General features: G+C 32.3%; 1 protein-coding gene across 8 annotated transcripts in view; it reads left to right on the top strand.

Moving 5' to 3' along the window:
* The window catches only part of DLG1 (discs large MAGUK scaffold protein 1), a 286,764-nt gene that overhangs the window by 233,099 nt on the left and 37,903 nt on the right, over window positions 1-15,762 (top strand). For 4 of the 8 annotated variants that reach the window (XM_061194324.1, XM_061194321.1, XM_061194319.1 and 1 more), the window contains 3 exons: window positions 4,939-5,115; window positions 8,298-8,367; window positions 12,159-12,258. In XM_061194324.1, coding sequence (XP_061050307.1) covers window positions 4,939-5,115; window positions 8,298-8,367; window positions 12,159-12,258 — 347 coding nt within the window. Of the gene's footprint in view, window positions 1-4,938; window positions 5,116-8,297; window positions 8,368-12,158; window positions 12,259-12,949; window positions 12,984-15,762 lie in introns of all 8 variants that reach the window. The other 4 variants (XM_061194326.1, XM_061194323.1, XM_061194325.1 and 1 more) reach the window with 2 other exon arrangements.

Below are 15,762 nucleotides of genomic sequence, written 5' to 3'. Positions count from 1 at the left end.
CATGACTTAGTTTTACTATAGAAAAGTGTATTGCAAACCAAGGAAATGTTTTTTTATGATTGATTTCCTGATAATGTGTCTTTCAGGTGTTGGAATATTATTATAATTTTATTAATGAAAGTTATATAACCTCTTGAATAATAATAGTATGATAAAGGAAGACAAAATAAATACAAACCAGAAAATTTTTTAAGTTGATATTTTACTGGGTGACTAGTGTAGCTTGATATGTCATACCATCCAACACTTCTGTTTACCTGTATCTTTTTATAATAAAATATTCTTCATTTGAGTAACATTTAATTTCTATAGTAATTTCCACCAGTTCTTCTGTTTTCACGGCAGTAATTTGTCTCTGCCTACCTGGATAGTGTACACCTCTAATTTGTGAGCATTTCTAGGGTCTCATGGAGTAAATCTTGTTTCAATATCCTTCTCTTCAGGCACCCCATTTAGAGCTTCCTCTGCTCTGCTAAATTTACCATCATCCAAAACCATGTTAAACTCTCTTTCCTCCTTCTTGTCATCTCTCTTTTGTATTTGTTTTTGGTGGTGGTGGTGGTGTTGTCGTCATTTTAGTGAGTTTCAGGATGGAAAGGAAATACAAGCATTACCTCAGAGGTTTTGCAGGTTTAGTTCCAGACCACTGCAATACAGTGAATATCACAATAAAGCGAGTCATGAATTTTTTGGTTTCCCAGTGTATATAAAAGTTATGTTTACACTATACTGTAGTCTGTTAAATGTGCAATAGAATTATGTCTTTAAAAAAAATACATACCTCAATTTAAAAATATTTTATTGCTAAAAATGCTAACCATCAATGAGCCTTACGCAAGTCATAGTTTTTTTTTGCTGATGGATGGTCCTGCCTCCATATTGATGACTGCTGACTGATCAGGGTGGTGTTGCTGGAGGTTGGGGTGGCTGTGGCAGTTTCCTAAAAATAAGACACCAGTGAAGTTTGCAAACTGACTGATTCTTCCGTTCATGAACAGTTTCTCTGGAGCATGCAACGCTATTTGACAGCATTTTACCCACAGTCACAGTCAACTTCTTTCAAAATTGCACTCAGCTCTCTCAAATCCTGCCGCTGCTTTATCAACTAAGTTGATGTAATATTTCCATCCCTTGTTGTCATTTCAATAATCTTCACAGCATCTTCACCAGGAGTGGGTTCACATCTGTAGTTACTTCCTCCGCTGAGGTCTCAAACCCCTTAAAGTCTTCAGTGAGGATTGGAATCAACTTCTTGCAAACTCCTGTTAATATTGATATTTTGACCTCTTCCATGAATCACCAATGTTCTTAATGACATCTAGAATGGTGAATCCTTTATGGGAGGTTTTCAATTTACTTTGTCCAGATCCATCAGAGGAATCACTATCATAACTAGTAAGTCTTGAAAGTCAAACATGGGCTACAGAATGGAAGTTGTCTTAGCAGGCATGAAAACAGCATTAATCTCATTTTACACTTCCATCAAAGTTCTTGGGTGACCAGGTACATTGTCAATGAGCAGTAATATTTTGAAAGAAAAAAAATTTTTTTGAGCAGTAGGTCTCAACGGTGTGCTTAAAATATTCAGTAAACCATGTTGTAAACAAATGTGGTGTCATCCAGGCTTTGTTGTTTCATTTCTATAGCACAGGCAGAGTAGGTTTAGCATAATTCTTAAGAGCCGTAGGATTTTCAGAATGGTAAATGAGCATTGGCTTAACTTAAACTCACCAGCTGCATTAGCCCCTAACAAGAGAGTCAGCCTGCCCTTTGAAGCTTGGAAGCCCAGCGTTGACTTCTCTCTAGCTATGAAAGTTCTAGATGGCATCTTCTTCCAATATAAGGCTGTTTTGTCCACATCAAAAATCTGTTGTTTAGTGTAACCACCTTCATTACTTATTTAGATTTCTGGATAACTTGTTGCAGCTTCTACATCAGCACTTGCTGCTTTACCTTGCACTTCTGTGTTAACGGAGATGGCTTCTTTCCTGAAACCTTATCAACCAACCTCTGCTAGCTTCGAACTTTTCTGCAGCTTCCTCACCTCTCTCAGCCTTCATGGAATTGAAGAGAGTTTGGGCCTTACTCTGGATTACACTTTGGCTTAAAGGAATGTTGTGGCTGGTTTGATTTTCTATCCAGACCACTAAAACTTTCTCAGTATCAGCAGTAAGGCTGTTTCACTTTCTTATTATTCCTGTGTTTACTCAAGTAGCACTTTCAATTTTTTTCTACTTAGCTAACCGTTTGATGCAAGAAGCCTAGTTTTTGGCCTATCTTGGCTTTCAACATGCCTTCCTCACTAAGCTTAACCATTTCTAGCTGATTTAAAGTGAGAGACCTGTGACTCTTCCTTTCATGTGAACATTTAGAGGCCATTGTAGGGCTATTAATTGGCCTAATTTCAATATTGTTGTGTCTCAAGGAATAGGGAGTCCCAAGGAGATGGGAGGGAGATGGGGAAGGGCCAGTTGGTAGAGCAGTCAGAACACACACATTTATCAATTAAGTTACCATCTTATAAGATCATGGTTTGTGATGCACCAAAATGATTACAATAGTAACGTTAACGATCACAGATCACCATAATAAATATAATAATAATGAAAAAGTTTGAAATATTGGGAGAATTACCAAAATGTGACATAGAGACATGAAGTGAGCAAATGTCATAAAAATGACACCAATAGACTTGGGATTACCACAGGGTTATGCCGTCCCAACACAGGGTTGCCACAAAACCTTCAATTTGTAAAAAAAAAAAAAAAAAAAAAAAAAAAAAAAAAACACAATATCTGGCAAGTGCAATAAGGTAAAGCACAATAAAATGAGGTATGCCTGTAGATACATGTAGCCAATCTGCCATAGTTAACCAGAAGTCTTATGGTTCTTTTTAGTAAATGTATTTTTAATTTCAAAAGTAAAAATAAAGTTAAGGCTACCAATGACTACATACAGTATGGTACCTTTTTATAAAGCTCTGAAACAGGTAAAATCATACATAATTACTTAGTCATCCATATGTGTGTGATAAAACCAAACCAACAAAAAAGGGTAAGGAGCAAGGAAATAATAAACACTGTATTCGGAATGGTGGTTACCTTCTAATAGTGCTTAACTCTTAATCTGAGGGAAACAGGATCAAGGGGAAAAATACATAGGTGAATATAAGTTACTGATAAAAGTTTTGTGTATAGTCTTAGGTTGGAGAGTAGATTAACAGGTGTTCATTATAGTCTTATGATTAATAGCTCAAATAAGTATTCCATGAGTTCCTTTTTTTTATTAATCAGATTACTAAAAGACAAAGTTTAAATGCTAACATAGGGAGTAGAGATTGTGAGTGATTCCTTCGTTGCTCATAGGTAATATAGTTGTGTTGATTTTGTAATTCAAAAGATTAATTTATGATAATAAAAATGTTGAGATGTAGTATTTTCCCTTTTCTGAATATCCTGTGGCATTTGTTCTACCTCTTAAGGTACTTTATTTGCTATTTTATATTCTGTTTATTTGTATCTTCATCATCTTTGTCATCTGTATCTTTGCCATATCTACTTAATTACCTTTTAAATGAATATTTAGTAAATTACTAACTATATCAAACCTTTGTATTATTTGAAGTTAACTATATTTTTCCAGTAGAAAGACGTTTCCTTAGTATTCAGAATTTATTGAAGTAATAACTTCGCATTTATATCATTTATAATCTTTATCTTACAGTTGTAGAATTCTTTCTTCAAATAAAATCCAATGTATTGGATATGTTTTAATATATGTTTAAGTAAGCCTTCCCACTTTTGATTCTCACCTACTTCCTTCACACTGTTAGCCACTGAAAAGTCTTGAAAGAACACATTTGAAAACCATTAACTAGTTCATTCATTTAGCCATCAAATCATTTCACCCCTCTTCAGTTTTACTTCAAGAGGTAGAGTCTTAAAAGTTGGGTAGCATGAAAAGGAATATGATTTGTATCCTAATTTCCCATTGCCAAATTAGGACAAAAGAATGAATAAATTGTATTATAAATGTAATTCTTGGGATCCTTCCTGTACTCTTGTTAGAGGTTTTTTGAATATAAGAATTTAATTTGTCACCATTCTAAAGCAATTATACTCCAATAAAGATGTTAAAGAAAAAGAATTTAATTTGTTTAAATATTGTACACTAATTAAGTATCAGGACACAATTTTCTTGTTATCAAATTTTAAAATATTCCTAACATTTAGCAATTACTATATTAAATTGATACGGTATTTTTTCCAAAATGGTTGGCAGCTGTTAAAGTCATCATATCATCATCTGTAGTTAGTTTTCATCATTGTTATTGACTCTGAAAACCCTATTAATTATAGTTTTGTGAACAAATGAAAGGAATAGTTAACTGGGAAAATAATCACTCTGTTGATCTAGTCTTAAAGTCCGCAAATGATGAATCAGATCAGTCAGGGAATTTGTTTACCCAAGTGTGTCTAGTCAAAATAAAGAGAAGAGTCTCTTTTAATATTTACTTTATTAATTTAGAACAACTGACCAGATTTGTCTTCATTTTAGAATTCAATACAGGTTGCCACTGGATTGTACTAAAAGTATTTTTTTTAATTTCTCATACAGTATTGAGAGAAATAAAGTAGTATATCTATTAACATAACAAGTTAATTTTGCTATTTCTTTTTAGTCTCAATTGTCTTCTTGTATTGGGTTGGCCGAAAAGTTCGTTTGGGCTTTTCTGTAACATCTCACGGAAAAGCCCGAACAAACTCTTTGTTCGACCCAATAATATAGCACAAAATTGAGCTTGGCATTATTCTGCCTACCATGGTACATTGTTTAATTATCTACCCAGGTTATATATATATTTTTAGGATCCTGTTTATTTAATATTCATAATATCATTATAAGAAATAATTATGGACTTTTTTCTTCTTAATCTAGGGCCCTTTTTGATTATGACAAGACTAAAGACAGTGGCCTTCCTAGTCAGGGATTGAACTTCAAATTTGGAGATATCCTCCATGTTATTAATGCTTCTGATGACGAATGGTGGCAGGCCAGGCAGGTTACACCAGATGGTGAAAGTGATGAAGTTGGGGTGATTCCCAGTAAACGCAGGTAAATATAAGTCTGTTACAGTCTTACCACTTGAAAATTGGACAACATAAATAATTGCTGTTTCTTTAATTTTCTTTTACTGAAGTGATTTTATGCTCGGTTTTATATATTGTGTTTCACAACCATTTAATTTTATTCACCTTATATTGTAACCAATGACATAGTAAGAGAATATGATGCCCCCAAATAGAAATTTCTCGGAAGCTCCTACTAGTTGCTAAAAACAAAATGAGTATATTTTAAGTCACTGTGCCGTATATCTATACCAGTGGAGGGAGAGAGAATTAAAAGCCTCTGTAGTTTTCCCATGTAGATGGTGTTAAAACCTAAATTTCCAGGGGTTTTGATTGTGTGAATTGCCTCCTCTAGACTTAAAAAATGAAAGCATTTTAACTAAATGCAAAATTTTTAGAAATATCTAAGAATGTGTTTCACATCTCTGTTTTCTTGTTTAATTTAAAAGTATCCATGCATTCACTGCTCTTTCCTCTTTGCTTTTAACTGTTTATTGTAGTGATTCACTCACTGGTACATACTTACCACCTAGTGGCAAAAGTGGTTAAGTGCAGATTGTCTTTGAAAAGGGTGATCCCAATTTAGAACCCCCTCTAAGGTCAATGAAATGCTATTCAATGTCTACTTCTATGGGAAAGGTATTAAAACATCAGTTCATAATTTCCTCAAAAGAGCTTATTTATGAGATCTGATTCATCCAAATCATTGCCTAAAACTTAAAAGTTTTAAGATAGCCAGTAAAAATTGTCAATGAAACATTAATGTTTATTATAGCCAGTTAATTCACTTCAAGTCAAGCTTATGACGTAATAAACTTGTTCTTTTCTTATTAATAAGTTGGACTTATACTTATTTTGTTAAGAGTCTCTAAAATCGATACTTATGCCAAATCATATGCCTGTTTATAAACCTCTCTACCTTATCTATATTTGTACACCTGTTTTTAGACGTTGAAGAGTAGAAATGTTAAAATATTGCCAAGGTTTGTAATTGTGGTTTTGGAATTTATGACTGTTGTTGGCTAGATCCATATTTTTAGCAAGATCCAACTATCTGGCTGGATCTTACATTTGGTGGCAACTCCTCTTTTAGCAATGCAGCCCTCAGCTGCATAACTTTTTTCCTGGAATAGAATGTAGTATACTTTAAATCCAGAAATGCTTCCACTGTGCCTTGTTGAGTCAGTAGAAACCTCACATCTTAAATATCAAGGTCAGAGTTCCTAAAAATTGTCTTTATCCCTTGGAGTCTTATATCTTGCAAAGGTTTTACGTGTGCTTGCAACAAATGAGAAATACAGCTGACTTTGGTGGAAAGAGATATTTTTCATTTTGTGTATAAAAATTCTATGAGGTTGGATTTTGAAGCCAGAAGTGATAAAAGAGATGAGATATACCTTGAGACCTCTACAGATCCCCAAATTCATGAATAATATTATAGAATATAATTTTCCTTCCATAAAATGCAGTATGAAATCACAACCAATTATGCCATTTCATTCTTCAGTGTATTCTAAACTTGTATTTTCTTAAATAGAATGATATCTTTCTTAGACCTCTTTATGTCTAATAATAGCACAAGGAATTGTAGTTCCTACAATTCTTAGCTTTCTTTTGGGAACAGTGTTGACAAATAAACACAATTGAAGTCACTCAACTATTTAGCGAGCAAGATAATGATTAGAAAACAAAGCCATTTTGAGTTGTAAATGTTTACTCACTAAATGTTAGTTTTTCAGTGCCCTCAGTAAGTGCCTAGGCAGAATTATAAATTAATTATTCATATCATGGACCCTCAGGATTGCTCTGGAATAGAAAAAGCAAGTTTTAAATCCATGACTGCTAGGGTTCTTCTGCACCCATGGTAAAACTGTATAGCTAGATAATAAAAAATAAAGATATGCATTTATTCATAGGCTGTTTCGGTACGTTTTTCTGCTATATACTAATATAATTGCTATGTTGAAATCAAGGATTTGTAAAGCTTAATTTATATGAAATTTTGCACGATTCATATTGGTGTTACAATCTACACGATTGTAGATTGTACATTTGTTGTAGTTTTGTTTGCTTGCTTATTTCAAAGGTAACATTTTTAACAAGGTTTAAAATTCAAAAGATTTCAAAGCTATACAGGCTGTCTCTTAACCCTGTTCCCCAAGCACCCATTTCACCTTCTTAGGGATAACTAAGGTTACCAGTTCTTCTATATCCTCCCAAAGATACTTTAAAACTCTATTTTGGGGACTTCCCTGGTGGTCCAGTGGCTAAGACTCTGCACTCCCAAAATAGGGGGCCTGGGTTTGATCCCCGGTTAGGGAGCTAGATCCCACATGCCGCAACTAAGAGTTTGCATGCCACAACTAAAGATCCTGCATGCTACAACTAAAGATCCCACATGCCGCAACTGAAGATTCTGCATGCCGCAACTAAAAGATTCTGCTTGCCACAACTAAAGATCCCACATGCCACAACTAAAGATCCCACATGCCACGACTAAAAGATACTGCATGTCGCAACAAAGATCCCGCGTGCCTCAACTAAGACCCAGCACAGCCAAATAAAAAATAAATATTTTCTTAAAAAACCCTCTATTTCGTACACTATAATTGGTTACTTTATGTATTTACACAAATATATCATTGGAATTAAGCTTAATTTTTTTTATTTCCCTCCTTTTCATTTTCAAAAATTTCAGAGCTATAGAAAAATAAGAGAAATGCAAGAATAGTACTTAGAACACCCACATATCCTTCACCTACTTTCATCAGTTAATAGTTTACCCCATCTGCTTTCTCTCTAACACTGAGTTTTTAGCATATGTGTTCCATGCTAATATAACATTTAAACAACAAAACAAATGGAAACCTGGAAAATAGCTAAACTCAGAAGTGGTGCTTCATAATTTCAGTGTAATTATGGAATAGAGTGCATATATAAGTACACATACTTGTACTGTATTTTGATATTTCACAAGTGGTTTTGTTTCATAATAAAATGAGCCCTGTATTTCATTTCTCATAATTTCTTATAAATTATGGGATTCAGATGACTTCTGAAGGCTTTAGAATATAAAAATGCTCCATATTAAAGTCTCAGTTCTGATGATTTCTAGTTAGAGCTTTAGATATGTTTATTATACTTAAAAAATAATCTGTGCTTTGCCAGGGTTGAGAAGAAAGAACGAGCCCGATTAAAAACAGTGAAATTCAATTCTAAAGCAAGGGGAGATAAAGGGGTGAGTATGTGAAATCTATTATTTCTAGAAATTAATAATTGAAGGTAATAGGCCTTTTCATAATTCTTGTTTGAGGCACATTATTAAAATGAGAAGGATTTTGCCATAAGAATTAACTATCAACTGCTCTTGCCGTGGTGGCCTACAATAGTAGATATGCTAAAGTAAACAATTTATTAACTTAAAGCATCCATTTCACAGACTTTTCCAAATTATCAAAACTGTCATTTGATATATTCTTAACAACATACTTTTGGTCGTTATTTTTATAAATGAAATGAATTCAGCCTTCACTCAGATGAACAATTAACTATAAACTTGTGTCACCAGTATTAGTCATGAAGCTAATAAATAATACATCTGAGAAAATAGGCCTTCCCAAAACTATTAATTAGTTCATAATGTAAGTTTACGGGTTTTTGCAAGTGAATTTATGGAAATTTTCTTATTTTTTCCCCATTTATTGCTAATATTACTCATTAATAAAATCCATCTTTTAAATGTTTAAATCAGTATGAATTTTTATCTTAAGGGAATAAAGAAAGGGACAGTCAAGAGGAGGACTTTGTAGGAAATATATCAAGAAATATATCAAAGAAATATATCAGAATTCTTTTATATATATTTTAGACGTGTTTTTGTTTTCATTTACTTTGTCCTTCTTGAATCTAGTGGATGTCAATGGATGATATCACAGGCTTCACCCTATAGTATGTGTGTAATTAGTGCAATGGAATATTCTAGCAATAGGCCTGAAGAAAATGCTGAAACACATGTTGTGTTGAAATACTATTTATAGCAATGTTTTGTGTTTTGGGGTTTTTTTATCTAAAGCAAAAGTTTTATACATCTTTTGATCAAATTTCAAATGAATATGGAAAGTTAACTCAGCAAATAAATTAACCCTACTCTTTGTACATGTCTGATATCACTAAGCACTCAGACTTAAAGCTTTAAAATTTTAAAGGAATATGATCCTTGATCAAAGAAATTAAATCTGAGTAAATTATATATAATGCATTCAGTTATTTTAGAAATGATAAATTCCTTTAAAATTTACTTGTACCTTTCAGAAAATACGAAATTATATAGTATAATCTGAAGCAATACTTAAAATAGAAAATCTTTGGAGGAAAAAATCCCAAGTAAATGCTCAGTATTTGAAATATATACAATGGTTTTTGTGCTTGTTTTATATATGTCTTTTAAAGTATTTTAGTAAAATACACTGTCAGTGTATTGTAAAAGAGGTTGCATGTTGTAACTTTTCTTTCAAACTGTAAGAATTTAACTGAATTAACGACATATTTAAATCTTAGTCTTGTTTGTTGACTATAACCAACTTTATACACAGTCACTGTGTTCTAACACAGCACCAAAAGTATGCATGATACTGAGTGGGGTAAAAATACGCTTGCCATTGATACAGAACTGCGTTTCTCTCTGTAATACCATTTCCCATTCTAAGCTCTTCTTTTCCTTTCCTTATATGGTGGGTTATGGACTTTGTTTCCAATACAGACTTTTTAAAAACATTTCAGTTTCTCATTAACATTTTTAACATTCATTTAGCTATTTTGAAATACTACATATGGAAATTATATATTTAGATATTTGGTATATGTTTCATGAATTTGTAATATTTTATCAGTCCTCATATTTAGTACACTCTCTCTTGCAATATAGCATTAATAACAATAAGTAATTAAACAGATTGTTTTGTATTGAAAATGTAAAGGAACTAGAGTTAGTATGCTTCTTCAGTTTTGTGTTTTCCCTACACATTTTTGTCCTGTTTGCTTGTGCTATTTTTCACTTTTAATAAATTCTTCACCTGCGGGATGTTAGATGTAATACAGTTAATACATTTCTTAACTAACAAGCATTTCTTTCTGTCCTATATTATGATATCTTTACGATATCTCATTTTGGCTAACTGCAAAAGATATCAAAAATCAAAACATTTTAAACTTCATGTTTCTTTTGGTTGTTTGCTGTGAAACTGACTCTGACCACTATATATGCAGTAGGAGAGGTAAATAACCTTTTATTAAAAATGTATCAGTTTTATCAGTTAGCATAAAAAGTATTACTAAATTCAAAATCAATGATTGTCATGAACAAAAAGACTTAGTCCTTCCATAAATTAGATTACCATAAATTTTTCTCTATTGAAACTTGTTTTCTTCTCTTTCTCTTTTCTAAAATTTGGATTCAAGCAAAGATTTTTATTCAGGTAATGCTACTTGACAGTTTATAAAACAATTATAAACTTAGATTTCTCCACAGTATTTTTTTCTCAACTTAATTTTTAACTTCTGCTTAGGGTTATCTGAGCCTTCAGATTTTAAGATTGATATCAAGACAGTCTGCTTGTCTAATGACTATGAACTTATTAATTTTGAATTATTGATATGAAAAAGATAAAAATGAAAGTTTTTGTAAAGATTCTTACCAAAATAAATCTTTTCAAGTAATAGATTTTGAGCTAAAAAAGTCACTTTAATCCATTTCATCACCTTAATCACCTGGCATCACATGACTAAAAATACCGGCACGCCAGAAAAAAATACTGCCTGGTGTTGATATACTTCACAATATTGATAGCATCTTATGACATGGATAAACGCAAGAAAAATTAGAACAGAATTTCTATCCTTTATATTGTTCCCACTTCAGAAAATAATAAAAATTATAATTCCTATTGTCACTGGTAGGCAAGGCCATTTCCTTCAAGACATGGGTGCTTGTGACAAATTACAGAAGAAGCTGTTCCTCTTTAGCCTCATCTTTCTGTGTGCTACCTGCTTTTAAAAGTGTGAATGCACAAATGGGACATTCAAGAAGGGAAAAAACTTGTCTCAGACATCTGTGCAACAAGGGACATCAAATCAGCTGTCATAGCAATTATGTATAAACTACTAGATTTTTAATTGCCTCTTTGACATTATGAGCACCAAACTTTTTATTCCCTATTCAGGACATGGTGCTAATGAATTGAATTTGGTTCTATTTTATTTATATATACTTTAAAAATAGATAATATGGTAGAGCTTAAAGGCTAATAAATGAGTTATGATGACATTTAAATTGGCCAGGAGAGTTGACTCTTCTTCCTTGGTTAGATAGCATTGATAGTTCTTTTGCTGGACTCTGTGCTTGATGGACACGTCTTAGTTTTCTTCCCATTTTCTGATAAGCATTTAGTTATCCTAATTCTCTTCTTTAAAAAAAAAAAAAGATTGTTTTTAAATATTCAGCACTAGCAACTTGCTCAGTTGTTTTGGTTCTCTTTTTTAGTAGTGGCTTTTTGTTAGTTTGTTGGAGCCACAAAAAAAAAAGAGAGAGAGAAAGGGAAAAAATGTGCTAAAGCCAAAGGAAAATTTAAAATATTTGAACAGCTAAAGTAATAACTTTTGCTGTAGAGCACCTAATACTTGGAAATCTAGAAAAATATGGATTGATATGAACAGATGCAAGCTTGATTTGGACTATAGTAGTAGCTAATCTGATTTACTCTTCCCTTTTTTATCAAATAACACTTCCTCCTTATTTTTAGGTATCATTGAATTACACTCTTGAAATTTTTCTGTGTTTTCAGTTATAAAATATTAGAATTAGAGAAGTTAATACTAAATTAAAAATTCACTGTGTATGTGATTAAAGCAAAATTCATATACAAACTGCACACTGTGGTCACAAGAGTCAGCTTTCACAGAGCTACTAGGCTGGGCCTTTGTACACACAGACAGTAGACATCCCTTTGTTTTGCCCCTCCTTCTCTTCTTCAGCAGTCATTCAATGACAAGCGTAAAAAGAACCTCTTTTCCCGAAAATTCCCCTTCTACAAGAACAAGGACCAGAGTGAGCAGGAAACAAGTGATGCTGACCGTAAGTATGTGGATCCAGTGGTCAACTGAAGATAAATGTAGAGGGACCTACTGCCCTGCAGTTGGTTGTTACCATGGAGACAGTTTCAAGAGCTGCAACAGGTTACTATTTGTCTTAACTAGGGACAATTTAACAGGCATAAATTAATTTGCGTACCAATCTTAACTTTTTCTAGCACCTTAGGAATTCTTAATTTAAAGTAAATGGTATTTTTAAGCTATGTTTAAAATAGAATTTTTTTATGTAAAGGTTCTTATAAGAAACACTTATACTCTCAAAAAAATATTTTAGAGGAAAAACATGGGTACCTGAGAAGCTACTTATTGATTTCTAGGTATAGCATTGCCAATCTTTGATAATAGATTATCTCAAATCATTCCGTTTTATCCCATTTCTTCAGTATATGTAGACAATCTGAATTTTACTTTTAAAATAGCAAGAAATAGTCAAAATTTTTGCTTCTCTACTCTAATCAGCTTCTCATATAAAACTTTCATTCTTTTATTAGATTATATCTAGCTGCTAGCTTATTTTAAACTTTCAGAAATATACAAAAATGCTCTGTAAGATACGTGCACCTGTAATGGTCTTGGAACTGTCTCTTATTGTAGCACCAATTTTATGCATTACTGACAACTATTTTCTTTGATTATCTTTTTATTGCTTGCTCTCTGGGAACTACTCTCTACAGGAGATCCCTGACGACATGGGATCAAAAGGCCTGAGTAAGTGATTAAAATACTCCCAAGTTATTTTTTAGCCTCCATCTACAGACCTACCTTTTTCAGATACATTTTGAGATTCATGGTAGCGCCCTTCTGGCATGAGGAGGTGTATGATTTAGATTGCTTTTAGATTCTTCATGTTAATAATATGCTTGGGATTTTTATTTCTGTAATACACACCTTTTATTTTTCTCCATTTTTCACATGTCATTTGAAAAACTGCTCATAATTATATTTTCCTTTTTGCAATTTTTATGGCAATTACTTTCTCTAGGAATTTTTTAAATATGAAGAAAGACTTTTAATGTTTTTTAAAATACTGCTATCTGCCCTCATTATTAGATGGTAGAATATAATCTTCCTTACAGTTTTATGTCCGCCCCTTTTTTTTGTTAAAACAAGTTAAAATTGCTTTGAGCCTGTGTTAGAAAAGCATTGCTATAAGGTGAAACTATAAAACACAATAGGCCTTAAATATTAAAGAAGAATTGTAGAACTCAAGTTCAAGTAGCAGTCTATGTAGTAGGTAAATTGTATATCTTTTTTTAAGGAAGTTGTAAGTTATGAAAAGAATTATAAGAAATATTATCCTTTGTTTTTTCTTTAACCAAGGTGTTGTCTCTGTTTGGGGAGAGTTTTTTTGTGTGTGTTGTTCCTGTTTAATTTTCTAGCTAGTACTTAATCTTCATATAAAGCTTGGTACAGAGTCTGATAATGTAGGAGTCATTTAATAAATGTTGGAATGAGTGAATGAAACAAGAAGTCATTTTAGCAAACAAAATTTTAAATGTGAGTGTTTACAAATTGATTAAATGTGAAATTTTACTAAATATTACTAAGTTCTTTTAGGTGACAATGACTCATAAAAGTAATCTTTTAGGCTAAAGTTTTTTTCCAAGTAGTTGTTTCCGTTTGCATTATTAAGCATCTTGAAAACTTATTTCTTCACAATTCATTGATCATTAAGGATATAGCCAATATCTTTTAACTTTCTAAGTTTACCTTAATAAACATTAAATTTCACAGATTTTTTTTTTCCTGATTAATGCTAACTTGACTTTTAACCTTAACTATAGGTACTTGACTTTTATTTCAACTTTAACAATTAAAGGTTTATATTAGATTGAAAGCAGTATGCTTTATATGTAATTATTTCTATTACACACACTTTATTATTTATGCATTTGCCTTTTTAGGATCTGGCAAGAGCCACAAATTTACTATCACTAGTGGCACCCTTTTTTAATCTCTTACCTTTGGGAAAAATTATCAGTGAAATCTTCAGAAACTGGAAAATATTTCCACAGATTCTTAATACTATAGAATTTATTTTGAGAATGATCATGAGGTGGTGTGGATCATCAAATGAACCCACATATTTTTGTTACCTGTTGAGTCATCAGAGAACTATGGAAAGCTCATGGAAAAAGGAACTAAATGAAGAATTTGGTTCCCGCATTGATATTTTTATAATAGATAACTACACCTTGACCACATCGTATTTTCATCTCTCATTTTAATTGAGGTTTGAGACTTGGGAAGAGAAACAAATGAAAAATGATAACTGATTACCAATGTCGTTGATTTAATTTTCTGGTCAGTGACTTAAGATCCCTTGAATGGTAGGTTTCTGTGCTTCATCTCACAAGAACTGGAAGAATTTATTCACGTGGTAACTTCATCAGATCAAAAAGATTTTATTTAGAAAAGGTTGACGGAGACACAAAAATATCAGTAAAATTCTAAACTGGATATGATGGAGGTTATCACATAAAACATTACTAGCAGCTGACAAGATGCTCATTATTATACAGTAGAAAATACTGGGAAGAAGGGTGGGTTAAGGGCATTATTTAAGATCTCAGTTATCTATATTCTAAAGTTCAGGATACAGGGAAAAAACTAAGCAAAATCCTGTGCAATTTTAATGTAAGAAAATAAATGTGACCTCATATTGGTATTCATTAAGCCTTGCTGGAACAGGACTCATGAAGGGACTGAAAACAGAAGGACAAATTATTCCAGATAAACCTGTTGAAGAGATGTGGAATAACACTGAATATCAAGAAAGATGTACACCTGCGTGTAATTTCACACAACCTATGAAAAAGTAGGGTATTTAATTAAAGAGCAGAGAGGGAAACAAAAGTGGTACCCTACAATACTTTTCATAGACAAGAATTCAATGATTCTACAAAGAAGAGGATCAAATAAATTATTGATTTATCCTGTTGACAGTAGATGAAACAATAATAGAAATTGCCTTTCCAAACCTAATTTTGACTAACAGAACTAATTAAAGTATGATGGAAATCTGGGAGGATACAACTAAATTATCATACTTGTAAAAAGCTAGAAATAGAAATCTGTGTACCTTTTATGCTTTTAGAAGGCAATTTTGAAAAAATTCAAGAGGAAAAAAGTGGGTAAGATTCCTTTAAAAGAGACTAAAAGTAAGTGTAGTTCAGGAGCAGTTATATAAGGTGCTCAGAAATGAAATTATGATATACAGTTTCAGACAAGGTTTGTACCTGTCTTTTGTATGCAGTTTATTTTTATAGCTTTCCACTTTGTAGAACACCTCAGAAACTTCTACAGTTAGGCACATAGGTTTCCTATTACATCTCTTCTTTTTCTATTTTAAAGACTTATTTAAGTAGATTGGTACAGAGCTCTTAAGATGCCAAAACCAGACTTATTTTCATTTGTGTTAAGAATAAGTGTAAGAGTAGTAGTATTTTTTAAGACTGAGGATGTGTCGTATTTAGGGAGAGCAAAG

This window comes from Eubalaena glacialis, chromosome 6 (assembly GCF_028564815.1).
Source record: "Eubalaena glacialis isolate mEubGla1 chromosome 6, mEubGla1.1.hap2.+ XY, whole genome shotgun sequence".
In the NCBI taxonomy this organism is placed as follows: domain Eukaryota; kingdom Metazoa; phylum Chordata; class Mammalia; order Artiodactyla; family Balaenidae; genus Eubalaena; species Eubalaena glacialis.
The sequence above is the reverse complement of the archived record's forward strand: the minus strand, read 5'-3'. Positions and strand labels throughout refer to the sequence as shown.